Source organism: Rutilus rutilus (assembly GCF_951802725.1).
Source record: "Rutilus rutilus genome assembly, chromosome: 21".
NCBI classification, from domain to species: domain Eukaryota; kingdom Metazoa; phylum Chordata; class Actinopteri; order Cypriniformes; family Leuciscidae; genus Rutilus; species Rutilus rutilus.
Window position 1 is genome coordinate 31,925,872 of NC_140226.1, and position 27,218 is coordinate 31,953,089.

Below are 27,218 nucleotides of genomic sequence, written 5' to 3' on the forward strand. Positions count from 1 at the left end.
ACTTTAAATGATCAGCTTTTTAAAACTGGGTGCATTCTGATTGGCTGTCAATGTTTTTATTGTTCATCATCATCAGCATGGAAAAAAATCGTTCTGAAAGTTATTCCAATGATCTTGTTCCTCAATGTCATCACTATAGTTGTAGTGTGGACTCTGCTATTCTTTTAAAGGTAGACTGATTAAACTTTATCATTAGTGTTATAGTATTATCCTTGGTATGAATGGTTCTATTCATTCACATTACAGAACTGCAAAACCGACCCTAATCTCACGAGAAACGTACGTTTTTTTACGAGGTGGCAATTTCGTATGCATTTGTATGATGTGATTCATGATGTGAGAAAAAAGGGAATGAAAAAAGAAAAGGAAATGATGGTCCATCCCTACCCGCCATAAGCAGATAGGCCTAATATGAAAATGAACCAATGACATTGTAAGAATTCATACAAATTAAGCCGGGTGCGATTTATAATAGTACGTAACCCTGACTGTTGCTTGTCTTAAAGTGCCCCTATTATGCTTTATCAAATATTCCCTTTCATGCAGTGTGTAATAAAGCTGTCTGTGTGTGAATGCCCGAAAGTGCATGGTAACTCCCAAAAGGAAGAATCGACTCTGAACTGCTTAAACGAGTCGTCAGGAATTCCAGTCTCATTTCCGTGTCCCGCATACGTAAAGCAATAACTAATTTGCATAATGCCCGCCTATGGTCTCATTGGCTACGTTGATCCGTCCTCAAACACTGTATCTGGTTTGTGTCGAGAAGACGCTGTTTTCTGCTCTGCAAAAGCTAAATCTCTTTGTAAACACTTCCAAATAATGAGGATGTGAAGAGGTTAAAATTAAGGTCTTCCCACATGTGCACCGCAATAAATCAGAAATGCACACATGGGTTTGTTGATGAACATACACTTGCTAATGCTCATGGGGATGAATTACAGTTGCAATATCTCATAATGTACCTAAAAAAACAGTAGTGTTTCTCTGAGAAACATAATGCTCAAGTCGTCCTTGCGATGGAGGTTCGGGTTGAATGACTAGTTCTTCCAGTGTTTCATCATCGGACTCACGCTCGGATTGATATGGTAAAATCGACGCTATCGTTACTGTCTTTACAGTGTGTACAATTGTGCACACTATATATATATATATATATATGAATAAAGATATATATAGCTTGCTCAAGGCTAACTGACATTTTGATACAATGAAGGCCATGTAACTAAAGCAGCTCAAGAAATCACAATGAAGACTAAAGCATATGCTAGTCACGATCTGTAGTATTGTTGCTTTATCCAAATTAATAATAGAACAGATCATAAGAGTCCACAGAGATATGATGTTTGGGAAACAGCTAACCATATAAAGGAGTTTTTTGCAGTCCTATTCAGCCCTAGCCTGGGTTTCCCCATGCTGTGCAGCGCATGCTAGGCAGCCTGGACACCATGGACCAGATTTTCCCCTCAAAAAGGGAACCAATCACAGAACGGGGAGGGAGCAGCAAGACGATGCCGACGTCTATGCGACACACCGAAGCAGTTTGTTTATATCTATGGATCCAACATGGCAGCAGACGCTAAGTTACCTTTCGATGCAGCCTTAGATAGTGTGCTAAGTAGTTTAGAACGCAAGTTTATTTCGTCTTCTTCCTCGTCGAATTTCTGTCGCTCTACATACGTCATCTGGTATAATTGAAACGATTGGCTATGAGCTACGTACAAGCGCATTTGATAGACATTCGTAGCGCCCAATAAACGGCTCTGGGCATCCGTAAACCACGCCTCAAATATGAGAAAATGAACATGTGGTTCCCAGACCACGTCTCAATGAGAAGAGGTCTGATGTTAGCCAGGCTAATTCAGCCCAGCTCTCGAATAACCTTTCTCTCTCTCTCTCTCTCTCTATATATATATATATAATACTATAATAGCCTACTAGTTGTGAAAAAGTAAGAGAACTTGTAAACATTTGTAAATACCTGAACATGTAACGTTAATGGTGTAAATTCATCTGAACTACAAAGATGGAATATTGCTGACTGCAGGACGTATGACATCTTCCACAACACTGAAATTACCTTTGCTCCCTTTTAAGCCACACTTAACGTTCCTCTACACTTCACTCACTCACAAACATATATATATTTGTAAGCATCTTAAAGCCTCGTGGGTACAATTACCTGCTGGAGTTCTGAACATGTTTCCATTTAGTGAAAGTACTTACTGTAAAGCACAACTGCCAATGGAGGTGTGTACAACAGAGAACTTGCTCAGGCTCAAAGCAGGACGCTCAATAAAAGCAGACACACACACGACACAGTCCAGTGGAATATCGAGCAGCTGGAGTGAGGATGTCAGTGTGACGGTGTGATGCAGCACTGCCCTCTGCTGGCTCTGACAGCACAACAGATCCTGGTGGCAACAACATCCAATTAAACCGGAGATGAAGCTGGAATAAAGAAAGGTCTTTGGAGACTAACGTAATGAGCACAAGGACGGGAAACAATTCTTTTTTTAGTTGGTCTGGAGTTTACAACGAAGATCAGAAGAAAATGCAGAAACATTACAAAATTCACATTCTTCACAACTAAGTGTTTATACATTACAAAACTATGGCCTGGTTTCACAGACAGGGCTTATTTTAAGTCATGATTAGCTTCAAGTAGCTTTTATAAACCTGCCTTAGTAAAAAAAAACTAAAAATAACATTACTTGTGTGCATCTTGAGACAAAACAATGGCACTGACATATTTTAAGATCTGCCAGTGCAAGTTGCTTTCAGTCAAAACAGCTCAAACATGCACTCTAGTCTGGGATTAGCTTAAGCCATGTCTGTGAAGCCAGGGGTGTAAATAATCGATTTTAAACCTTTTTAAGATAGCTTCTTGTTTATTTATAAGGCTGCACAGTCCAACAAAATACATTTTAGGATGATAAATTGTGACATTTTGTTCAGAACATCCTCGCCAATTACCATTACCATAATGACCATGCTGTTTGTGTTTTCAGTGTGCTTTAGATCTGAAAAACACTACTTAAAATGTGTCTGCAAGATGATTTTAAACTCCAGATTAGGGGTGGCTCATATGTTCATAATCTGAAAAATTATACTGCAAGTTCTGCAAATACTGTTTTTAGTGTAAAAAAACATTAAAAAAATAAAAATACAATAAAACATTCATTGCAATGATGAAAATCTAATGAGAATTAATGAGAAGTACAAATAATCTCAAAATTAAAAAGGTCCACGCGCATTACAATAACCACAATTTGGGGGTAAAGCATGCTTATTTGTCATGAAAATAATGTCACAATGTATCTACAAATATAACTCTGTGGCTTTCTTTTAATTTTGGGGTGAAATATGACTGGTATATGATTTTGTGAAAGATGCTTCTAAGACCCTTTAAAACTATGTACTGGCAGATGTTGCATCTTATGTGTGAACTCAAGATTTTTGTCTAACTGAAATGTGGCCACCGGAAGCTCACACTAATTAATTTCTGAAAGCTGTGTGATTGCTATCAAGTTATAGATCCTTTCAATTGAGTCTCAGAATGCATTGTTACCTGGCGAGGGTGAGAAGCTAAATTTACACTCGAGCAGAATGTTTTGGCGCAGGTGGCTAGAAGACAAAACCTCCACTGTGTCGCTTGGGAGTGTGCATGTAATGAAATGGCCTGCGTATTTAACATGCAGATGTATGCATGCTGTAATTAATTTGCCATTACTCCTTGATTGATATCCCTGTGTGTTTTGAAGCAGACATCAGGGCTATAATTACTCCCCATGTTGTGCTCCCTCCATTGTTTCGTTACAATAAACAGATGCTAATTTTACCATGGCAAACAAGTAATTGTCCTGCTCAATAATTGGGTAAAACAGTGACCGTCTGCCATTTGCTGGGGGAGAATTCAAACACGCACGTCATTAGTCTCTTCCGTTTAATTTCACTGAAAACTTCCATTCAAAACCAAAACATGTAATCCCAAAAGAAGGCGATGACCCTATGCATCACAATGACTGTGAGGTGCTTTCAGTCTCTTTATTTAGACGATAAAACCACTATACTTTTCTCATCCGTTTCTTTGGCCGCTGGGTGAAAGGTGACGTGCCCATGAGAGAATCTGGTGAGTGGGACATGTAACTTCCTTCTGAACCTCCAGGAGATGGAGGGATGCCAGCCTCACTCATGGTGGACATGGGACCCTCTTCAAAGACGTCGCTGCCCAGAACCCCGTGACCTGACACCTGGCCCTCCTCACTGTCCTGGGGCTCCATCTTCACCTGGGCTAGATGCCACAAGGGGGAGCTGTTCCCTGCCGCTACTGTTGAAGACACAAAACAAACAAACACTGGATTCATCGGGAGTATTAACAAACTTTCCGAATGATCCTTGTCTTTAGAGTTCTTACTAGATCAAGAAAATATGATCATATAACACAGATTTTATCATCACTGCATTGGTTACCTATAAAGTTCCGTATTAATTACAAGGTATTGCTACTGACTTATAAAGCCCTAAACGGCTTAGCTCCAGTCTATTTAACGGATCTTCTATCGCCCTATAATCCATCGCGCTCTTTAAGATCACTAAATTCGAGGCTTTTGGTCATACCTAGGATATCCAGATCCACCAAAGGAGGGAGAGCATTTTCACATTTAGCTCCAAAACTCTGGAATAGTCTTCCTGATAGTGTTCGTTGCTCAGACTCGCTCTCCCAGTTTAAAACTAGATTAAAGACGCATCTCTTCAGCCAGGCATTCATATAATATTTTTAATCTTACAGTTCAAACTACAATCCGGCCTCTAGTTCATAAATGCCAGAGGAGAACTGGCCCCCGACTGAGCCTGGGTTCTCCCAAGGTTTTTTTTTCTCCATTGGGTCACCTGATGGAGTTTTAGGACACCATTAGGTCACTTGATGGAGTTTTTTGGTTACTTGCCACTGTTGCCTTTGGCTTGCTCAGTTGGGGATATTTTGGGGATATTTAATTTGATTTTATCAATCAATAAATTCCACTAGAAACAAACCTTGTTGTATTATTTTAATTTAATACTGTGAAGCTGCTTTGATACAATCTGTATTGTGAAAAGCGCTATACAAATATACTTGACTTGACTTGACTTTAAAGCTGCAGTCCGTAGTTTTTCCTCTTTGTCGCCATCTCTGTTCGAAATCTGCAATTGCAGTTATTCGCGGAATTATCTTTACGTGGGTTGTGCCTCGGCACGGCACAGCGCGGATTAATCCAATGTTGTGATGAGAATGCGCAGTGTGGATACTGGCATTCGCAATCACAGATTATACTTTTTGGAAGTATGACCAACATTATAATTTTCACCGGAAAATGTCGTCTGAACAAGTAACATCCACTTTTGTTCTGACCAACTAAGAGAAAAAAGCATTGCAGTAAATCGCGCTGATTAAATCTAACGATCGCTTATCATATCACGTCAAACCGTGCAAATTATACTCTGTTCTCAAATTGTTAATGTTAACAACATCAGCATTGCGTGACTACATTTAATGCCCTTCCGATATTTAACCTTGTTTTCACGTGGGCCCGGTTGTAGTCTCTTTTTTTCTGTAGCCACTCCGAAGTCCGAAGTCTTTAGCATTTTACAACGGGTGAATCTCCAGTTGTCACTGGTGATTGTCGTTTGAACCTTTCTGGATCCGCCATCAAATTGATAAGTTTAATTATCAATTAATCAAGCAGGTAGTTTTGAACACTGGCTGGTTATGTACTTACTCTAAAATTTAGTGCATTTAAAATTTAACCCACAAAAGTTACGTACTGCAGCTTTAATTCTGACCACTATCCTTCCTGTTTTCCTTAAAGATGCCATATTATGCTCTTTTACAAAGCCTTCCGATGCGTCCCAAATCGCGCATTGTTTGAGTAGGTACTACTGTACGTTTGAATTTGAACTTACTTTACGACTGTTAAAAAAATATGCTCTATATAGTATGAATATGGGTAGTATGAATAAAATTCAGACATACTACATCCACGATGTTGTTTCTGTCACGTGACCTTCCAGTATCAGTTGCATCGCTTCACTTCCATTCATGAATCCCCTTCCATGGCCTCATGGGATAGTAAAGTGCCCATCCAATACGCACTTAAGAATCTCAGTGGGAGGAGTGGGTCATCCGGGGACTTTTTGCCTACTGGTTTACGAATACTACACTATAAACCCGAATAAGTTGACAACTCAATAAATGTGAGGTAATCAGTTGCATCCAAAACTTTTCTTAAACTTAAAATTCTTAACTTAAAAATTAAGTAAGCAGAACTTGCATATTTTTATTTTGTACTCAGACATTTTAATTGCTCTTAACATGAAATATTTGAGTAAGCTAATTCATTCATTCATTCATTTAACATAAAATTATCATATAATCTCAAACTTAAATATTTTTAGTAGAAGAAACTTGGCTAGCTTTAACGAGCTAATTCGGTAAATGCTAAAATCCCAGCCAAGTTTCAGTTCAATTTAAGTTTGAAGTTAAAAGTTCATAAAACTCAAAAGAAAAATAAATTTCTAAAAACTCATTAAAAGTTAATTTGATTGAACTAATTTGTTTAATTTAAGTTTACCCTACTCAAACCAATTAAACATTTTGATTGATTGAAAGGTTTACAATGTATGAATTTAGACATACTACTCTTTTGACATACTGTTTTTCACATACTACATGTAGTGTAGTATTCAATTTGTGATTTAGTTTTTGGGGTCTACTAGAATTGGTTTTCATGCTTATTTTCCCCATATTCCCCATTGTTGCAGCACCTCTCTCTCCAGTCTGTCAGTAACGCTCTGTTTAGTTGCGGTCTCTATGAAGCCCCTCCTTCTGAAAAGCACACTGTGCTCTGATTGGTCAGAGTGTTGTTATTTGTTGACCACTTTGAGAGTGTTTCAGAAATGTCACGCCCCTTACCATAACACACTACTAACTAACTCAACCAGGCCACGCCCCTTTATTTTTATATCACTTTTTTTTTTTTTTTTTACAATTTCAATTCAACAGCAAAAACTAATACAAGCCTAACTAATGGAAATAAAAATATAAATTATTGAAGACAAGTAAAGAGTTGGCAATCAGTCCCTCCAGGATTACACGATTCTGCCAGCCACCACAGAATTGAATGTAAAATCAAACAAACTCCACATTATTTGCGGTAGCTTGAACTTTTGTCTTATTTCCTGCAATTGTTCCAGAAAAAAATGTGTCCCTAAACATGAACAAACTGTGATTAGTTGCTTTCATGTCAGTCAGACGGCCTTTGGGTGTTTCTTGGGCAATGAAAGCTGCGATGGAGTCCAGACCTTCTGTCATCTATGAAGACGAACTATAATGTATTTAATAAATCGAAGCTCACTATAGACATGAATATCATTAATGGTTGAAACTCACTGGTAAAAATGAGAAGGTCTGCAGTGACTGCTGCATGCTAGTGGCAAAATCATTATTTATTATTCAGGAACTACATCTGGAAAGGAAAATATGTTCTCATATGCAAATTTTACCAAATTCAAAATTTGATATAAATGGCTTTACGCTTGACAGTCCTAAAATAATTATCCGCTGATGTGCTGAATGCGGTACCGGAAACGCCTGATCCATAATAAGCAGAATGCCGGAGCAGTTTTGCTTCAACTCATCCTCTTTGAAGTACCACCTCAACAGCCGCTTGTGTAACAAATTCAATGCCTTCAACAATAAATTTCAAAGACGATCACGTTCGGACGTCAAATTGCCTGCAGCGAGCAATGTTCCTGTTATTATGCAGAATCCACATGTTGATTTGTGAGGGGTTGTTGACAGATTAAAGGACAGTATTTCTCTAAAGTCTGTTGTTGATTCTTTATACTGAGTGTCTGTCAGAACAGACTGATTATAAAATATTTGCAGTAGAAAAAAGGATAACACACAGCTGGGCTTCAATTAGATGTTTTGCATGCAATTTCTCTAGTAGTCTAACAATTAAGAATGTATTAATGCAGAGTAAAAATCTGCCTCTGAGTCCAAACACCCAGATTGTATTAAAACTCTTTAATTTCATGATTATATGTGGGCTTTGAAATAGTTATAGTAATATAGACCAAGGGCCAGATTTGCTAAACAGGGTCAATTAGCGTGAGAGCACAATCCCATAAAAGTGCAGATGGGAATGGAAAGTTCTGTGTGTGATCTACTGACGACACACACATTAAAGAACACAGACCCAGTCGGATCATTTCCATGATGACCAACGCCATCTACCAAGAGCAGCGCAAATTAGCGTCTGGTTTAAAACATGCTTTTTTGGGGGGGTAAATAATGGCGCAAACACCAGTAAACTGACTAGCACAAACCTTAGTAAATCACCTTGCGTGATTCGTTTAAATACTCTCCTCCCATACATTTGCATGTGCACAATGCATATGCAGTAAGGTCAGCCGCAAATATAACCCTGTCCACTCCTTTACAGTGCTTTGGTAAATCCTGACAGTAGCTCAAACTGACCCAGCATGCTATGATTTGTTAACATTTTTAGACTTTATTTTTTTTATTTGATATTCATATTCATGAATTCTAAAAAAAAAAAAAAAAAACTTGTTTCATACCTGTATTAATGTCATTTTAATATTTCTTGATCATAGGATTAGAAAAAAAAAAAAAATATTGTATCACTACCCCAAGAATGCATAAAGTGGGTCAAATTGACCCGTAATTCATTTCCTATGGAATATTTATTTTCTTTAAACTTTATGGCTTACTTAAAAATCTGACTTTTCTTGCTCTGAGCCAAGAATTTGCCTCAGAAACCAACCCTGTGTCTGAATACGCATATCTCCACTATACTATACTATACTATATAGTAGGTAAAAAGCAGTGTGTGAAATTAGTACTATCTCAAAAATACGCGGATGACCTACTACAGTGTAGACAGCCTCAAGTACACTGTCAGAAATAGAGGTACAGTAGGAGTCTATTTCTGTCTCCCAAGGTACAATCTACACTAACGTACCCCATAGGGCTTATTATTGGACCTCAAGGTACATATATGTACCTTTTTGAGGGTCAAAAAGCATTAAAAGGTACATATATATACCGTTTCTTTTAAAGGTTAAGGTACAGTATTGTACCCTTGAGGGTAAAGCCCCAGTGACAAGCCATTGTACCCCTAAAGGTACAATTATGTACTTTATTTTCTGAGAGTGTAGCTGTGGCGCATGTTAAAAAATGCACCGGGTGCAGATATGTTGAATGAGCTTGTTATAAGCGAGACACTCGTATTTTCTCTAGACAGAGTGTTTGTCTATTCAATTGCTTACTCATAGTCTACTCATTTATTGAAACTAGCCTACTTTTAACTGGTGAAACATGCTTTCATAAGCAGCCAAAATAACTGTATTTGCAATGTTTAATGGGGAGGCGCGATGTTGTTTGAAAATGTGCTTTGTGTTTGTAATTCTGCTAGATGCCAGTAGTGTTGCAGAAACTACATTCTTCACCCTTAAGGGACCATGAAGAAAAGTATGAATAAATTGCATGGTGATTTAAATGACCATTTAAACATCTGTTTGGTAAAGGATCCTTCAGGTACCTGAAGTGTGAGGGGAATGTCCTTCCTCCAGTCCTCCAGCCAGTCTTTCACTGGATGTTCCCAGCACACCGATGGGTAGGGCCTGGTCGCCTGAGGCCAGATCCGCTTCCGGCTCCTCGCTCAAAGGAAACGCAATGTCACTCACCGGCTCCTCTTTAACCTTTAAGGGTTTGGAATCCTCCAGAGCCTTTTCTGGATTCACGAGTCTCTCGTACTCTTCTGAGAGCTCCTTACTGACCTACAGTCAAAGCAATGTCAATAAAAGCTGCATGTGCAGTCATGTAGGAACTGAAGCTGAAATGACATTGGAGATATCTCACCTGCAGCATGTAGCTGTGGTAATCTTTGATGCGGACCTGCCAGAAGCGCTGGAGCGCCAGGACGCTGCCGATGCCCACCTCATGAAACACCTGTTCCACCACATCAGGGAAAGGTGTAGAGCCCCGACAGGCCTCTCTATCAACAGCCACGCGCAGCAACTTGGTGAGCCGCAGGTAGTGTTCGTGAACCATATCGGTCAAAGTCTCCAACACGCTCTCATTGGCCGACTCGAATCCAGCGTGAGCGAGCACTGTGGCGACCGACTGGTACAGAAGCTGACGGCAGGACAGCCAGCTCAACTCAGTGACTGGCTCACCTTTACCTCTAAAAGGAGGGAAATGTGGAGAAGTTTGGAAATCAGGAGAAAGATAGAGAAGAGGACAAGACATCTAATTAGGAATCACAGGACAATAAAGTTTGGACCTTTTCTAAATAAACTCAAAAGAGTTTTGTTTTTTTGAATAGCTGATGATACCTAGAGAATCAAGATAAATGTAAATGTGGGCTTTGAGGTTGTAGGCCTTACAGACAGACAAGGGTCAAGAATGTATAACAGTGTTGATGATTTGTAATAAAATCTAGGTCAGAATATAAGTCGAATTCTAATAAATGTTTGTTGCATTCATGTTGGTTTCATATGCGTTTGGTAAACAATTTTTTTTTTTTAATAGTCTATATTTTTAGTCTAAAAATATCATGTGGTGTAACCAGGGCCTAAAATGAACACTCGCCAAGTGCCAAATAAGAGAAAAAAATCAGCGTTGGCGAGTAAGACTCTTTTGCGTCTTAAGGTCCTTGCACATTGAGTCGGAAATTATGCACGTTAAAAAATAAATACGACCTCACGTTGTGTCAATCACGTTTATACACTGCCTCCTTCAGAGCCACCGAATGTCGAATACGAAAAAACACATACGAAAATTTTGAACTCCGTGCGCAAGGACCTTTATTGTGCTTAAATTGTCAAATACACATAAGGTTTACATAAACACAGTCATTTCTATCTTAAGTGGATGTAAACGGATGCGTGTCAGTATATTAGATCTGTGCATGAGCTCTTAAAGTGACAGCGGCCTAATATAGCCTACCTGCTGTTGTCTGTGTCATTAATGTTAATCAAACTATGAAAGACAGAGCAAATCACTCACTGCTCTTGACTGAATAACTTTTGTAGCTTTAAGAATCAGTGTATATTTAATTCATACAGTGAAGTCTATGTAATCTTTTATTTTTACATTTGTTTGTTCAATTTCTTACTTGAATGCTACTGTTACCGTAAATGTACCTACTGTGGCTGAAAATATTAATGCACTGTTTATTTCATTTGTATCTTGTATTGTATGTCTCCTATTATTTGTTATTTGCATCATTGTTCTTATTTTGGACGATTTTGGACGTATCGCCCACCGCTACTTTGGCCTAAATGGTCAGTCATTCTTTTATCTTTTGTTACCTTGTAAAGCTACATTTTTAAAACAGGGAAGTTGGAGTGCTGTGACTTGCAACATAGTCTTACAAACCAACATGAAAAAGAATCATGATAAGATTGTGGATCGTGATCCTGTCTGAAAAGAATTGTGATATATTTTTGCTACATTTTGCCCAATTTACAAGGTAAAGGGATTTTTTTAAACATTATGAATTAATATTTAACCCTAAATAAATGTATATTAGTTTCTGGGTAGTTGCATCACATGAGATTTTACAAGCTGAACTAACCTTGCCTTATAAAAATAGAAAAGGTTACAATTAACTGATATTTTAAGAGACTTATTGACCTGGACACTCTCTATGAAATCATTTCCTGTTTTAAGTTTTGCTACATAATTTGTTTTCTAAGAAATAATAAAATTCTGCATAATAAGGTTCTCATTTAATTAATTTCATTCTTTTAATGAGGTGTTTTACTTCATTATGACAGCAGGGCAGTTGCACCACCCTGACATTTTTACTTTATGCACCCATCAAATATCATTCAAAATTAGATGCAGATGTGTTCACCCTACAAGAGATGCAAGTATGAGTTTCATTTTAATGGATTTTTAACATATTTTTTGAAAAAACAATGCCTGATATACATGATGATCTGCTGACGTACTTGTAGAAGTCGCTCTCTGGGTCACTATGGCGTAGCTGGAATGGATGTCGAGGAGCTTTACTATCCAGTGGAAGCAGATCATCAGGTACAGTGGGTGTGACAGGGCGAGGAGGTAGAGCATCCACATCCTCAGGTTTGAAGACACCCTGGGCATCTAGTAATGTGGGCAGAGGCTGCTGGCCCTGCTGGGCAGCAGCAATGAGACCCCGGAGACGACGGGCATGCTGGCTCAGCTGCACGGTGTGGATTGTGAGGCTGCAGGGCTCTGAGGGGATGTCCAGCATGGTGGTGGGACGTGGACGCTGGGCAGAAGGTTGGTGCAGGGGAGGGTCCTGCATCTCCACCTGCCGGAACTCGCGCTGCAGAAGGTCAAAAGAACTGCGGCCCGAGGGAGCCGAAGCCACTGGGAGCTCGCCCCAATAACGCATCATCTTCACACAGTGCTGCTTTGGGCAGTGGCGCAATTCTTGAGGACAATCTGAAACGCAAGTGAGCAAGCAATTTCATTTTATAGCACAATTACGTTGTCCCGAAATGCTTTACAACAACGATGACATTAAAACCAACAGTTACTGATATACAAATATGTATACATCATTGTAGTGTTTGTTGCACTGCCTTTATTTTATGCAAATTGTAAAAAAGAAAAAAATAAGTATATTGAAATACAATGGTTCTCTTTAGATTGTCAGACAGTCACAAACAAACTCAAAAGTAAAAGAACAAAATATATAAGTTAATGGTCTTAAAAATATGATTCATTTCCTTTATCATTTTTTTATTTTGGACATGTTCTTCATGAGATTCGCTTTCAGTACTAAATTTTACAGCTACTTCAATACTGATATGCTATATTATGCACATAAAACGTGTTATTTATGTATTGTGCAAACTTTCATATATTTAAAGACTTTTTGAATTGACACTGCACAACAGACGCCCTGCAGACTCTAATGTTTAATGTAACAATTATAAAGCCTAATCATCAGAAAACAAACTGCTTGCTTTAACGTTACCTTTTATGAGTAGATGATCATCATAACGATGAAAAATAGCAAAATAGTGCAATATATATCATTTATTTTCAGTTCCGACAAAAAGAACGTATAACCGATTAGCGGCTGCCAGGTACAACACTAAAATATTTCCGTGGAAAATGTAAATAGTTCCTAGACATTGGAGATAACAGATAAGAATTTAAGATGTTAAATTGGACATATATATTACAGATAATTATTATACATCCACATTAACATATTCTGATACATTTCTTGTTATGAACAAAATAAGATTTTTTAATAAGAATAACATTAATTCAAGACTACAGGAACGGAATCATAAAAGTGTTGCACCAAACACACCATGTCGGTTACTGAACACACGATGGAATCTGAACGCAGCGAGCAAATAGAAAATAATAAAACTGAAATAGAAACAGAGAAGAGTTTGGACCCTACTTGTGATAGCAAACAGCACATCACCAGCACTAATGAAAACACAGATGATCCTTTTAAGAAACCGGTTATTTTCGCGGCTCCATCTCTCACGGTGAGGAAACCAGGAGGATCATCAAACTCAACCAAGAAACTCACTGAAGAATTAAGATCAGAGAATAAAGACACACATCTTAATACTAAACACCAGCCGACAGACACTCAGACAGACCCATCCGATCATCCATCATCCGAGAGAGCTGAGGCACAGAAGGTGGGTCATTGACAAATAAAAATCATTTTATTACAATTTCGGTTGTTAAATTACATTTCAAAGTGTTTAAATTCATATTTGACTATTTTTAGGCCTATGTCAGGCGGTAAAACCAAATATTTGTATGTTGTAGTTGTGCCACCTGACATGGAAAATGTACCAACCTTCCCATACTTGAAATGAGCAGTTTTGATTATTTGGGCTCGTCTGGATGATGCATTATCATGTATCATCTTTACTGTTATTACCTTGTCAAATCATAATAAGAGCCATGTTTGCAGTTGTGTCACCCTGACATTTGAGAACATACAAATTGCTGGACAAAACGTTGTTCAATTATCTGTAATACTACTGATATTTCAAAAATGTGTTTATGTGAAAGGTTTCAAACCTTAAATGATGCTATAGCATTTAGTTTAACATTTTTTGTTATTAGGACACCATATTAAATAGTTTTCTGAATCTGTTCATTTGTTCGGACAGTTGCACCACCTGACATCTTGGGGGTTTAAGATAACGAAACATAGAAATGATATGTATTATTTAAATATACTAAAAATGAATTCAAACTAAGTAGGTTTTATAGAATAAAGTGATATAAAGTAGCCTAGGCCTACCGGTCAAAAGTTTGAAACATTACCATTTTTAATGTTTTTGAAAGAACTAAGTCTCTAATGCTCATCAAGGATGCATTTATTTGATCAAAAATACAGAAGAAAAACAATAATATTGTGAAATATTCTTACAATTTCAAATAATGGTTTTCTATTTTAATGTACTTTAAAATATAACTTATTTCTGTGATGCAAATCTGAATTTTCATCAGCCATTACTCCAGTCTTCAGTGTCACATGATCCTTCAGGAATCATTCTAATATGCTGATTTATTATCAATGTTGGAAACAGTTTAGTCAAATTAGTTTAAAAGAAAATAATGCACTTGGACACAAAAAGATGCATGTCATGTCATTGACCCAGGTCCAGCCCAAACCAAAAGACACCAGACCCAAGATCACTGCCAAACTACCTCCGGCGGGCAAGTTTCCTCCTGTCCCGTACACCGAGCCCCCGTGGGGATCTGTTCCTGACATCAGCTACTCGTTCGAGCTGCTGAAAAACGGGGCGATACTAGACGCGGTCCCGCTGACCCAGAGGAGTTACTTCGTGGTGGGTCGGCTGCCGGTGTGTGACGTGTCTCTGGAGCATCCGTCCATCTCCCGCTATCACGCCGTGATTCAGTACCGGGGCACAGCCGGGCAGGACGGGGGCCTGGGAGAGGACACGGGCTTCTATGCCTATGATCTGGGCAGCACTCATGGGACTTTTGTGAATAAGAACAAAATACCCCCTAAAACATACATAAGGCTCCGAGTGGGACATGTTATAAAGTTCGGGGGAAGCACGAGACTCTTTATTCTGCAGGTATGTATTTTTTAAAGGGATTGTTCACCCTAAAAGGAAAATTCTGTCATTATTTACTCACCCTCAAGTTGTTCCAAACCTGTGTGAGTTTCTTTCTTCTGATGAACACAAAAGAAGATATTTTGATGAATGTCAGTAACCAGACAGTTGATGGTAGCCATTAAAAAATTTAATAAAAAATACAATTGAAATCAATTGGGCATCAACTGTTTGGGATAGCTAAAACATATTTTAAAAGCTTCTTACACTGTTTAAAAGAAATCATAGATATTTGGGTGGGTCCCACTTAATATTAAGTGGCTTTAACTACTATGTACTAACATTGAAATTAATAATTTGATACAATGGACTTATTGTGTACAAACATGTTTTTACATTGTACTTATATTTAAAAAAAAATACCTGCATGTAATTACAGCTGTAATTAATTTTTGTAATTACATTTGTAATTACACTGTTGACCCTTCCTTTACACCTAAACTTACCCTTAAACCTGCCCATACCACCACACCTGTCCCTAACCTTACCCGTGTCACACCTCAATACCAGCAATGCGTTTTACAATACAATAAGTACATAGTACTTAAAGCCACTTAATATAAAGTGGGACCGATATTTGTTTTAAGTGTTATTGGTCTACTGATATTTACCATGATTTACCAGATTAATTCACCAGGGTATTGACATCGTAGTTGTTCATAATACATGGCATTTTTTCTGGCTTTACAATAGTAACAGATGTAGTAAACTACGGTTCCACCAGAAACTGTAGTTACCAATATTATGATATATATTTAAAAGTCCAGCAGTTAATGAAGTTCTGAATTTTTTTATTTGAATGTACACCAACTAACTAATGATTGGTTGACCTGATAATTATTATATTGTTTTATTTTTTATTATTTTTAGTTAAGTATATTCATAATAGATTTACCTCATGCTCATTATTGCTTGAACGTGAACATCAGTGATACCAGATTACGTGTTTTCCCAGGGTCCAGAGTTTGACGAAGAAGCAGAATCTGAACTGACGGTGACAGAGCTCAGAGAACGTGCTAGAAAACAGAAAGAAGCGCTGGAGAAGAGGATGCTGGGAGATGGCTCAGATGAGGAGGAAGAGAAAGAGGAGAGTGAATCCAGCGCTACGACGAGAAGCTCCTCAGACGATACTGGCTGCTCGTGGGGAATGGGTAACAATGAGAACAGATGATCCTCGAGCCGTTAGAACTACCTGAGTGTTTGTTGTGAACTTACACTTTGTCTTTGTTTGTTTGTTTTTAGATGAAGAGGCAGTGCCGGAAGAGGATGAGAATGAGGAGAATCCATTTGCCACAGAATTCCAGGAGGATCAGGAAGCAGCTTACTTAAAAGATCCAAAAAAGGCCTTACAGGGCTTCTATGATAGAGAAGGTAAAATATAAACTGAAGTTAGACTAAGGCCGGCGACACACTGGCTGCGTGGCGTGTCCGTTTTTATTTCGGCTCCCATGTTAACAGGTTAGAGCTTGCACACTGCCTGCGTGACGCACGGAAAACGCAAGCATGCTAGAAATAGAACCGACGCCTATTTTTCACGCGACACGCAAGCGTGTTGGAAGCATTTCCAGGCAAAATAGAATAGGAAAAGATGTTTATATGTCATTTTGACACGAATACGTATTAATAAATGTCATTTTGATGTTTGAAAGTGTCTAGGTTTTGACATAAATGCAAATAGAAATGTAATTTTAAAAAGTATTATCGATTTTCAAATACTGCACCTCTCAATACAGAACGAAATATTCTATAGCCTATTTTGCCGTCAACACTGCCGACGTTGTCTTTGCTGCTATATACTTATGTTTAACATGAAGTATAGGCCTTCCACAACTCTCTCCCCATATGTCGAATATATCACCAATGAGGCTTATCATATTATGTCACCTAGCAGCAGCAGCGCCGCGTCAGACACGTTTCTGGTGGGCAAAGACATGGAAAACGCCACGCAGCTGACACGCAACAGAAACGCCACGCTCACACCACGCAGCCAGTGTGTCGCCGGCCTAAGGGGGTGTTTACACAACATGACTTTCAACTTAAAACAGAAAACCTTTCTGTTGGCCGTTCGTTTTCACGACAGCCACGTTTTGCAGGCCTGGAAACGCGAACTCTTGAAAACAGGTTTCAAAGTGCAAGTTTTTGAAAGCGATACTGTTATCGTCTCTGTGTTACGTGGCCAGTCTATAGACACGTAGTGTTTCTTTACGAAGTGACATCGCCAACTACTGGCCTGGCAGCAGAATACAGCGTTTTAAGTCGTTATCGTGGATCCGCGTGAACGGGGATCGTTTTGACATCGTTGTCAACTTTTCAAAAACACGCAAAGGAAAAACGTTTCCGTTTTTAGTGCATCGTTGTCGTGTAAATGTACCCTTAAATGTAATACATTTCCTCACCACACACATCCGTGAAGTCACATACGTGGATTTAACTGTTTATTTTCATTGCAGGAGAAGAACTAGAGTTTGAATATGAAGAGAAAGGCCATGGCTCTTGGCTCTGCAGAATTAAGTAATCACTTCATCTCTATTTGTAGCCAAACTACCTTTTTTGGTTTTATTGCAGTTTAGCTCCAGCTCAGTGTTCAGTGGCTATACAATTTCCACTTATTGATAAATGATACAGGTGATTTTGATGACATTTTATTTGGATATTTATAATATATTTCTGTGTGTTTTAGGCTGCCGGTGGATGATGCCATGGGCAGGCAGCTGATGTCTGAGGTGACCCACACAGGGAAGAAGAAAGACGCTGCCGTCCAGTGCTGTTTAGAGGCCTGCCGGATCCTGGAGGCTCGAGGGCTTCTGAGACAGGAAGCAGGTAGGCGTCGCCAAAGCAGATTCAGGACTGAGCTCAGACTCATGGAGCTGTCAAATAAACCATTTGTTTAAAAAAAAATGGTCCCACTTTATATTAAGTGGCTTTAAGTCAAACAAAATTACCCCATTGTAAAAACACAAATACATTGAGTGAGCGAACATTTAGGAGAGATAATTGTAAAGGCTAATTGATCAATGTGAATAAAAGCCTAAATTAAAATCTGTTCATCATATAAAGCGATCATGTCTCGTCATTAAACCGCTCCATTCATATGGATTACTGTTACGATGTGTCTTGTACTTTTTGAAGCTTGAAAATATTGATTACCTAGTCCTAGACTTTCAATGGATGGACATAAAAATTATGGGATAATTTGAAAATGGGATCGATATTTTTCAAGGTATTGTATCGAAATGAGAAATTCCAGTATTGTGACAACATGTAAAGGACCGCTCAGCCTGCGCTCTATACAGTTTCATGACTGAACTAGATATTTATATTTATATTATAATGCTGACAGGTCAATAGACTTGCCCACTCACAAACATTCTATTTGCATCTCTTTACAGTGTCCCGCAAACGCAAGAAGAAGAACTGGGAAGATGAAGATTTTTATGACAGTGATGACGACACGTTCCTTGACCGGACTGGTGTGGTGGAGAAGAAGAGGAAGGAGCGCATGAAGAAGGCCGGAAAGATTCAGGAGCGTCCTGATACGTATGAATCACTGGTGAAGAATAGTTCTTTTGTGATTATTATTACCCATGTCCTGTGTGTGCTGCACCTGGCATTGATGTAATATGTATTCTTTCTTAGCTAGCCAAACTGGCCAAGGTTGAAAAGGAGCTGGCTGACACTGAGAAAAGGCTCAGTTCTTCTGGGAAAGGTGAGGCGGTGAAAGTCTGCTTTTCCTCCATATTTCGTCATGTGTGAGTTTACACTCCCTGTTTGTTGTCCTCGTTCAGGAGGCTCCAGTTCTTCCACAGACGATCCTCTGGATGCTTTCATGAGCGCGGTACGGAGTGAGGTGGCGCTGGATGGGGTGGAGAGAAAGAAGCTTCATTTACATGTAGCTGAGCTGAAGAAGGAAGGTCAGAGACTGCGCAAGCTAGCGGATCTGGCTAAACCTACCCAGATGCCCTCATTACAGCCCGGCGGGTGAGCGGTGTTCCCTCCACATCCACTGGGCATTTCAATACCTACTATCAGGGTTCCCACGGGTCCTTGAAAGTTTGTGAATCTGAAAAAAAAAACTAATTTGATTTGAAAATAAACGTACAGGTCCTTGAAAGTGCTTGAATTTATTTTGTGCAAGAAGTTTCCTGGAAAAAATTCCATATTTTTCCTTCCGGTCCGCTACTGAGTAATTTCGCTAGCACTTCGTGGCCTATGCACACTAGCTTGCTTGGTTTACGTTAGTTTCGCGCATTACATTAAGTGTTTCCGTGTGAGGTACTTTGTGTTGTACGTTGCCATCCATGACGTTCACGCGCGCATGAAACTACTATGATGGTACCTCAACGTTTCACAGACACACCGTGAAACATTGCAAAAATAGGCTGAAACGATGTAACCTTGCTCTCACTGGAAATGTGTCCCCACATTAAGTCCTTGAATTTGAGGGTATTGGACCTGGAAAGTCCATGAATTTGAAATTAACCAAGGTGTGGGAACCCTGTACTATGTATTCGGACATACTACTACTACAGGTGTACTATACAGTAGGGAAGTATTCTGTTTCTGGCACAGCAATAGTGTTCCGTTAATTATTTGTGTGGACGTTTTTATGTGTTTTGTAGGGCCCTTTTATTTCCGCAAAAAAACGGCAAAGGAATCGCAGGATCCAGTCATAATTTAATTTACTGTAGAACTCAGAATGTCTCAAAATTTGGATAAAGAAATCAAAAGTAGTGTTGAATGCTTAATCAAATCGCAATATGGACTAGTGTCTGGATGAAAAGTTTCTGTTCTCATAGTAAATGTGTGGCACAGTTTCGTCTAAACCACACGTTTAACTGTCTAACTATATGAGGACACTCCACAACGTGACAACAAGAGCTGCTCGGAGCGTTTCATTTGATAAAACTATCGTCAAATACACACAGAATCTCAAAGGTCTTCACTTATATATTACTTTTTGTACAGCAGAATGTACTTCTCAAAGTGATAATTACAATAAAAGATTAATTAAATTGTTAGTTAATTCATGTATGGGATTACCACTGTTTTTGTTAATAAATGTGTATTATATCAAAACAAAAGAATCCAGAAAATTAAAACAGACAACATGGAATTTCTGGAGAAAATAGGAGGAGAACGCATTTCATAGGGCAGTAGTATTGCTCATTTTAATTGATTACACATGCTTTAATTACACCATTAATACGGAAAAATTAAAACATAACATTTTTAATAGCATAACAAAAAACACGTAATTTGAGAAAAAAATAAAACTGATTTAATATGTGTGAAATATTGTTGTCTTTTTTTTTTTTTTTACAGTAGTCAGTCCACGGACTCTGAGAAACCTAAGAAGTTATCTCTACCTATGTTTGGAGCCATGAAAGGAGGGAATAAATTCAAACTGAAGACTGGAACAATAGGAGTGAGTCTTTCCAAATTGAAATAAAAACAAAATTTCCTTCAAATGTTTCCTGAAGGTAATTACCTTCAAATCTCTCTCTCTCTCTCTCTCTCTCTCTCTCTCTCTCTCTCTCTCTCTCTCTCTCTCTCTCTCTCTCTCTCTCTCTCTCTCTCTCTCTCTCTCTCTCTCTCCTCCCCCTCTCTCTCTCTCTCTCTCTCTCTCTCTCTCTCTCTCTCTCTCCTCCCCCTCCCCCTCCCCCAAATGAGCAGACCTTACCCCCAAAGCGAGCCAATCTGCCTCCTGAGCTCTTCAATATGAAGGAACTGCCCCCTGGTGGTGAGAAAGAGGAAGAAGAAGAGGAGGAGGAGGAGGAGGGAGAAAACAACAAGACTGAGGCTGGTGTCATGGAGGTTATTCAGTCTGCAGAGACGGCCAGCTCAGACAGCGCACACCACACTAATGGTTAGACCTTGACCAACATAACTACCCTCTGCCTTAACACTGGGTACTTAGGTACTCAAAATTACTAATGCTAGATTTGCAGTATAGAGTGTATAGTGTAATTCTATATCTGACCACAAGTAGGCAGTGTTATGCTACTCAAAATGAGTTAAATGTGTGTTATTTGTTGTCTACCTTTTGAGATTTGTTAACCTGTAATCCATAGGTTCATAGCTAATATGTATTACTAAAATATTTCTATTTGTGTGTCTAGAGAAAGAAGACCATGAGGACCAGCCTGCTAAGATAGTTACATCTCATGAAAAAGAGAAACACAAGTCATCCCATCTTCACAAAACCAAAAGTGACTCTGCTCCAAAAGGTAGAAAATCACATATTCTGTGGCATAAATATGAAGTTTCTGTCATTGGTCCATTGATTGCAGTTGCATTTGGTGCTTCTAAGTTTTAAGTGAATAATAATGGTTGACAGTTATCTGATGCACTTTGTTTTAAATTATGATTCATATCCCAGCAGAAGGAGTAGACCATGATGTCTCAAATGATCAGAGTACAAAGACAAGTACAAAGAAGAAAGTTATTGGCCCAAGCAGGGTAAGTATTTATGTAAATGACTCAACTCAAGACATAAGATATGCATCCAAAGATTATTTAACTAAAGTGATAAATAAACCATGAACGGTTTGTACCTACAGTGGCCCCAAAATATCAAACAAAGTGGCATTTATTTCACAGAAACAAACAGAAGAACACTTTTCAAGCCAAACATTTAAAAAATATATATATATATTCGATATTAACTTATAAAACTACTAATATACTGTTATAAATGAGGAAGAAAAAAGTATTTGGACATTTTCTGGTTGTCAGACGAGATGTTCATGGTTAATATGATTAATTATGGGGTCACAATGCAAGCTAGAATAGCTTTTGAACTTTATATTCTTTGAAGAATCCTGAAAAAAAAAGAAATTTATCATGGTTTCAACCAAACCATTAAGAACAACTGTTTTGCTAAAAACAAGAAATGCTTCCTGAGCCGCCAAATCCGCATATTAGAATGATTTCTAAAGGATCATGTGACACTGAAGACTGGAGTAATGATGCTGAAAATTCAGCTTTGCGTCACTGGAATAAATTACACTTTAAAATATATATTAATATAGAAAACAGTCCGAACGCCAAGAGAACACGACAGCGTTTATTGAGTTTCGTCTGCCGCTCTGAGACATTTATGATGGAGGAAAAAAGAGCCACAGTTTCTTCCTCAATTGCAGCAACTTCCCCGTATTATGACAAATATGCTGCGCCAATTTCCCAAGAAGTGACGATCTTGTTCTCTTGAACACATGGGAAGGAAACGCTGCTCCAATTTTGTCCATAAGTTGAATTCACAACATTGAATTGAAAGTTTATCTTTATCTTTAACTTCATCTTATCAAACTTTCATCCTATATTCATTGTGCCGTTTATTTCCAAGGTATTGAAAAAAATATATATCTTTTTACAGCTTCAGACCTTCTTAAATGACAGACCTTCTTAAATCATATTGTTAAAAAGTTTCAGTCGGGGTTTAAATCTCCGCACAGCACAGAAACCGCTCTTATAAGAGTTCTCAATGATGTTTACATGGGTACAGATTCGGGAGATTCCGTCATTTTAGTAATGTTAGATTTGTCTTCTGCTTTTGATGCTGTCGACCATACGATTCTCGTTTCTCGAGTCTTGCGTTGGCCTACGGGGCGAGGCTTTAAGCTGGTTAAAATCTTTTTTAACTAATAGACTTTTCTCTGTAAAAATGGGACGTTTCTCCTCTTCCCTCCGAAATGTATCTTGCGGAGTGCCTCAGGGTTCTGTCTTAGGTCCTGTCCTATTCTCCCTATGGGCACTTTCACATCTGTAGTTCGGTTCATTTGGTCCAGACCAAGGGCGAAAAATTATACTTTGTTGCATTTTTCAGGCGTTTTGGTTCCTTTTCACACCACACTGATCGCTCTGGTCCAAATCAGTTGATGAGTTGGCCAGATGTGTCTTGAACGTATTTCCATAACTGCAATTCGATTGGTCAGAATTAACGTGCGGGAAAATTCCAACAGAACTCCCGGAAGTAAACAAAGAGGAGGAAAATCCGGCAAAAAAAACGCCGCTTTTTACTATGGAGAGACGACTGCGTGGGCTGATTATATCCCTGGTCATAGTTTATTATATAGTTTGTCTATGAAACCCCCTTTCCCTGAGCTGTTTGCTAAACAAAACAAAGATTTCGCTGTTCTTGTGAGTTTTTGAAAGTTGGGACCTAATATGGTCATCAGACCAAATTTCTATGAGGCTCCGCACCTCCTCACAACTCCAAGTGTGTCCGTGAGCTGCCATGCTAAAAGTGCAAACTGTCAACAAATATTAGTCCTCATCCCATAATGCACAGCGCAGCGGACTACGGCAGCTGGTTTAGTCCAAAAATGCGCAGGTCTTTGGCAGTTGGGTCTGTTCGAGGTCGGATCACATTCTCACCACAAACGAACCGCTCCAGAGTTCGTTTGAAAGCGTACCGAGACCTCCTTGGCCCGCTTTTGGTGCGCACCCGAGTGCCGCATTCACACCTGCCCAAACGAACCGCACCAAGGGGGACACCGGACTCTAGTGCGATTCAACCGAACTAAATGAGGCAGGTGTGAAAGCACCCTATATCTACTTCCTCTGGGTTCTATTTTTAGGAAACATTCATTTCACTGTTATGCTGATGACATGCAGATTTATATGCCTTTGTCTAGGAAAAATAAAAGTGCTCTAGACAGTTTGACAGCATGTCTTGAGGAGGTAAAAGCTTGGCTCGCCAAGAATTTCCTATTTTTGAACTCAAGACAAAACAGAAGTTATTGTTTTTGACTCCTCAGAAACCAGGCCAAGACATGATCTTGGATCTCTAGACCTATTTATCTCTCCCCGAGTATAGAATTTAGGTGTGATGTTGGATAGTCCCCTTAAATTCAATAAGCAAATTAGTGCTCTCATTGGATCCAGCTTTTTCTATCTTCGCTCTCTAGCAAAAATCAAATCTTATCTTCCCAAGCGCTCGTTGGAGACTGCGATCCATGCTCTAATTACCTCACGCCTGGACTATTGCAACTCCCTTTATTTTGGTGTATCAAAGTCCCAAATGGCACGCTTACAGATTGTTCAAAACGCTGCGGCGAGATTCCTGAAGGGAAAGAGAAAATGTGAGATCCCTTCATTGGCTACCGATACATTTCAGAATTGAATATAAAATTTTAATACTAGCGTATAAATCTTTAAATGATTTAGCACCTTCTTATCTGTCTGACCTACTCCATTTATATTCTCCCACTAGAAGTCTTAGATCTGAAACGAAACTTCTTCACCCGGCTAAAATCAAGGGGAAACCGAGCTTTTGAAGTGGCTGGCCCCACACTGTGGAACAAGCTCCCACTTTATATTAGATCGACTTGTCTCAACTTATTTATTTTCTGTTGCTTTTAGCTCATAATGATTGTTCTGTTTTAAACTGTGTTTATTATTATTTGTGTTACTAATTTCTATTAGCTCTATTTTCTCTGTGTACAGCACTTTGGTCGGCCAGTGGCTGTTTTTTAAATGTGCTTTATAAATAAACTGAACTGAACTGAAAGTTGGTTTTCTTGTTCCCTGATATTTCTATATTTCCACATATATCTCCAGCCTCCTGTGACCATGTCCAAGCAATACCCAGAGGACGACCCTGACTACTGCGTTTGGCTTCCTCCATCAGGTACAAAGCTTCCCTTCTTCATCCCTGTAGGCTGTGATATTATTAAGTCATATGAAACCATACATAGAAATCAAGAAAATCAAGCATTAATCTCAATTTACAGGCCCTTGCTGAATACTTAAAAATTAATTTCAGCGATTTATTTGCTTTTTTGATCTTAGAACATTTCAAACACCGTTATAACATTTCAGAGGATTAGAGACTTGGGGAAACACATTAATACCTGGCCAAAGAGTTTACTTTAAAGTCACATGGTTATTACAAGAGAAGGTTCTCTTTATTTCTTAAAAGATTATTTTAATTTCTGAAAAATTATTTCCAGTTTCTGCCAGAATCCACTTTTATTCAGCAAGGACACATACATAATTTTTTAATGGACAGTACAATATCCTTTGTTATATTCCATAATCCTTTGTGTGTGAATCCTTTCTTGTTGACCGAATATTAGAATAATATTAGAATATTAGATTTAATTTCCATTTTTCAGAATGTAAATAGGAACATTTTCAGATTCAGAAAATCAGAAATTTTTCTATTTACATTCTTGATAAATGTCCCTAATGGATAGAAATAAGGGTAACACTTTACAATATAAGGTGCATTAGTTAATGAATTAACTAACATTTAACTAATAATGAGCTATACTTTTTTTTTTTTTTTTTACAGCATCTTTGATCATCTTAGTTAATAAAACATACAGCTGTTCATTGTTAGTTCATGTTAGATCAGGTCCATTAAATAATATTATTTATAGTAAATGTTAAAATCAACTAAGATTAATGAATGCTATTTTCATTGTTAGATCATGTTAACTAATATACAGGTAACAAATGTAGCCTTATTGTAAAGCAAATAAAGTCCTGTCCTACATTAGTTTGCTTTAAATTATGAAAGTTGAATGCATTGCATTTCTTTGACTAGACATTTAAGCGGGTGAAACGAAGACATGATTGTGTGTGTGTGTGTGTGTGTGTTTTGAACAGGTCAGTCTGGTGACGGTCGGACTCATCTGAACGACAAGTACGGATACTAAATACAGAAAGTGAAGACTTCCTTCAGCCCAACCGTTCATCTTAGTCTTTGGGAGTGCGCAGATCGATCATTTTCTCTCTGTGTCCTTTTTCCCGACTTTATACTTCATCTGCAAACAAGGAACGTCGTGACTCAAGTAGCTCAGATGAGCTGAGATGTTTCTAGCACTTGGTAATGGAAACAGCTTAGTCTTGTGACTGATTTTCACTTCCCTTCGACCCAATTTTCATTAAAATGCAATCGTTTTCCACACGTGGTTTGGGGCCAAGTTGCCAAGTCCAGTTTTGAAGTGGAGACTGCTTAAGGTTTGGGTAAGGATCTGTTTGCAGGATTGTTTTCATAGGCACTTACTTGACTGGTTCTTCTCCACGCTAGCATACCAAACTATTTTAGTGGTCTAGAAAAATGAATCGGTTTTCTGCTTTACCAGTTGGAATATATTGGTTTTGACGTTGCATTTGCTTCAGATGCATCATGCCAGTCACTTATGTTTAAGCACTGCTGTTGTTGACAAATCTCTCTCCACGGTTTGCTGTTCTGGGATCATTTCACCAGCCTTAAGTGGGCTCGGTAAACACTCGATCCGCTGTTCTGGGTCACTCTCTGTGTAACGGCGGACTCCCTCCTCAGTTCGGCTCCGTATGGCGAGCGAGCGCTCCTGTTGGATGCGGTTCTGTTGAGAGAGAGCCGGCTTTACCAGCCATCTGGACACTTGCTTGGCATTCTAGGATTGGGAGCAAGCTGTTAATGAATCAGTCTATGTGTGTGAGCTCTGCGTACATTATTTGTGTGTGTGTGTATTCGCTTCTCTTGATATTAATGAAGAGTGACTCAGTGTTGGTGATGTGTTGGCGTGTCCAAGGAAGGATTAGGCCCCCCACGTTCGCTACTACGCGCTGGTCTCTCCCTCTGTTTATCCAACTCTTTTAATGCTCTTGAGTTCTCCATTGTTTGGAGAGCATGATTAGTCGCATACAATATGTGTATTTTGTTATGTATATTTTGTAAAATAAACCATTTTTTCCTGTGTCTCGCCAACATGGGGGCGTGTGTTGAATGTTTGGGTCATAAAGTTGTAATCAAGTACATCCAAGGCAAGGCAAGTTTATTTATATAGCACATTTCATACACAATGGCAATTCAAAGTGCTTTACATAGAAGAAATTAAAATAATAAAAAGAAATAAGAATAATGATCATCATGATCAACTTTTCTGAATGACCAATTGTACACAATCTGCTACATTTTTAGCAAGTAAAAGGCCTTTTATTCTAAACACGTGGTATACGGGGCTTGACATTAACTTGGTTTTCCAAAGTTACTAGCCACTCAGCATTTTCACTGGCCACAATTTTGACATCAATAC

General features: G+C 38.6%; 2 protein-coding genes across 4 annotated transcripts; one reads left to right on the top strand and one right to left on the bottom strand.

Annotated features, from left to right (window-relative positions):
- Positions 1–2,873: 2,873 nt before the first annotated feature.
- supt7l (SPT7 like, STAGA complex subunit gamma) lies at positions 2,874–13,159 on the bottom strand. The gene is made up of 5 exons (XM_084392899.1): positions 13,038–13,159; positions 12,022–12,499; positions 9,923–10,247; positions 9,603–9,840; positions 2,874–4,327 (listed from the first exon to the last, which is right to left on the bottom strand). The coding sequence occupies exons 2-5, from the start codon at positions 12,450–12,452 to the stop codon at positions 4,065–4,067; spliced, it is 1,257 nt and encodes a 418-aa protein (XP_084249025.1). The 5' UTR covers positions 12,453–12,499; positions 13,038–13,159; the 3' UTR covers positions 2,874–4,064.
- A 191-nt stretch (positions 13,160–13,350) lies between these two features.
- Positions 13,351–26,890, top strand: slc4a1ap (solute carrier family 4 member 1 adaptor protein). Of its 3 annotated transcripts, none has more exons than XM_084392900.1 (15): positions 13,351–13,728; positions 14,707–15,150; positions 16,145–16,340; positions 16,432–16,560; positions 17,640–17,700; positions 17,870–18,009; positions 18,579–18,739; positions 18,826–18,895; positions 18,975–19,167; positions 20,512–20,614; positions 20,863–21,055; positions 21,309–21,416; positions 21,569–21,648; positions 24,751–24,820; positions 25,804–26,890. In XM_084392900.1, the coding sequence occupies exons 1-15, from the start codon at positions 13,384–13,386 to the stop codon at positions 25,851–25,853; spliced, it is 2,343 nt and encodes a 780-aa protein (XP_084249026.1). In that variant the 5' UTR covers positions 13,351–13,383; the 3' UTR covers positions 25,854–26,890. The 3 variants fall into 3 exon arrangements, with proteins under 3 accessions (XP_084249026.1, XP_084249027.1, XP_084249028.1); XM_084392901.1 differs by having other exon boundaries at positions 13,375–13,728; positions 21,572–21,648; XM_084392902.1 differs by having other exon boundaries at positions 13,375–13,728; positions 20,515–20,614.
- The last annotated feature ends 328 nt before the right edge of the window (positions 26,891–27,218 follow it).

What these genes read in the sequence shown, in the direction of transcription:
- slc4a1ap (XM_084392900.1), top strand. Translation starts at nt 13,384, where the DNA reads ATGTCGGTTACTGAACACACGATGGAATCTGAACGCAGCGAGCAAATA. An exon ending in GGGCTTCTATGATAGAGAAG is followed by an intron (nt 16,561 to 17,639) that starts GTAAAATATAAA and finishes TTTTCATTGCAG; the next exon opens with GAGAAGAACTAGAGTTTGAA. An exon ending in GCTTCTGAGACAGGAAGCAG is followed by an intron (nt 18,010 to 18,578) that starts GTAGGCGTCGCC and finishes ATCTCTTTACAG; the next exon opens with TGTCCCGCAAACGCAAGAAG.
- supt7l (XM_084392899.1), bottom strand. Translation starts at nt 12,452, where the DNA reads ATGATGCGTTATTGGGGCGAGCTCCCAGTGGCTTCGGCTCCCTCGGGC. An exon ending in CCAGAGAGCGACTTCTACAA is followed by an intron (nt 10,248 to 12,021) that starts GTACGTCAGCAG and finishes CCCTCCTTTTAG; the next exon opens with AGGTAAAGGTGAGCCAGTCA. An exon ending in ACATTCCCCTCACACTTCAG is followed by an intron (nt 4,328 to 9,602) that starts GTACCTGAAGGA and finishes TGTCTTCAACAG; the next exon opens with TAGCGGCAGGGAACAGCTCC.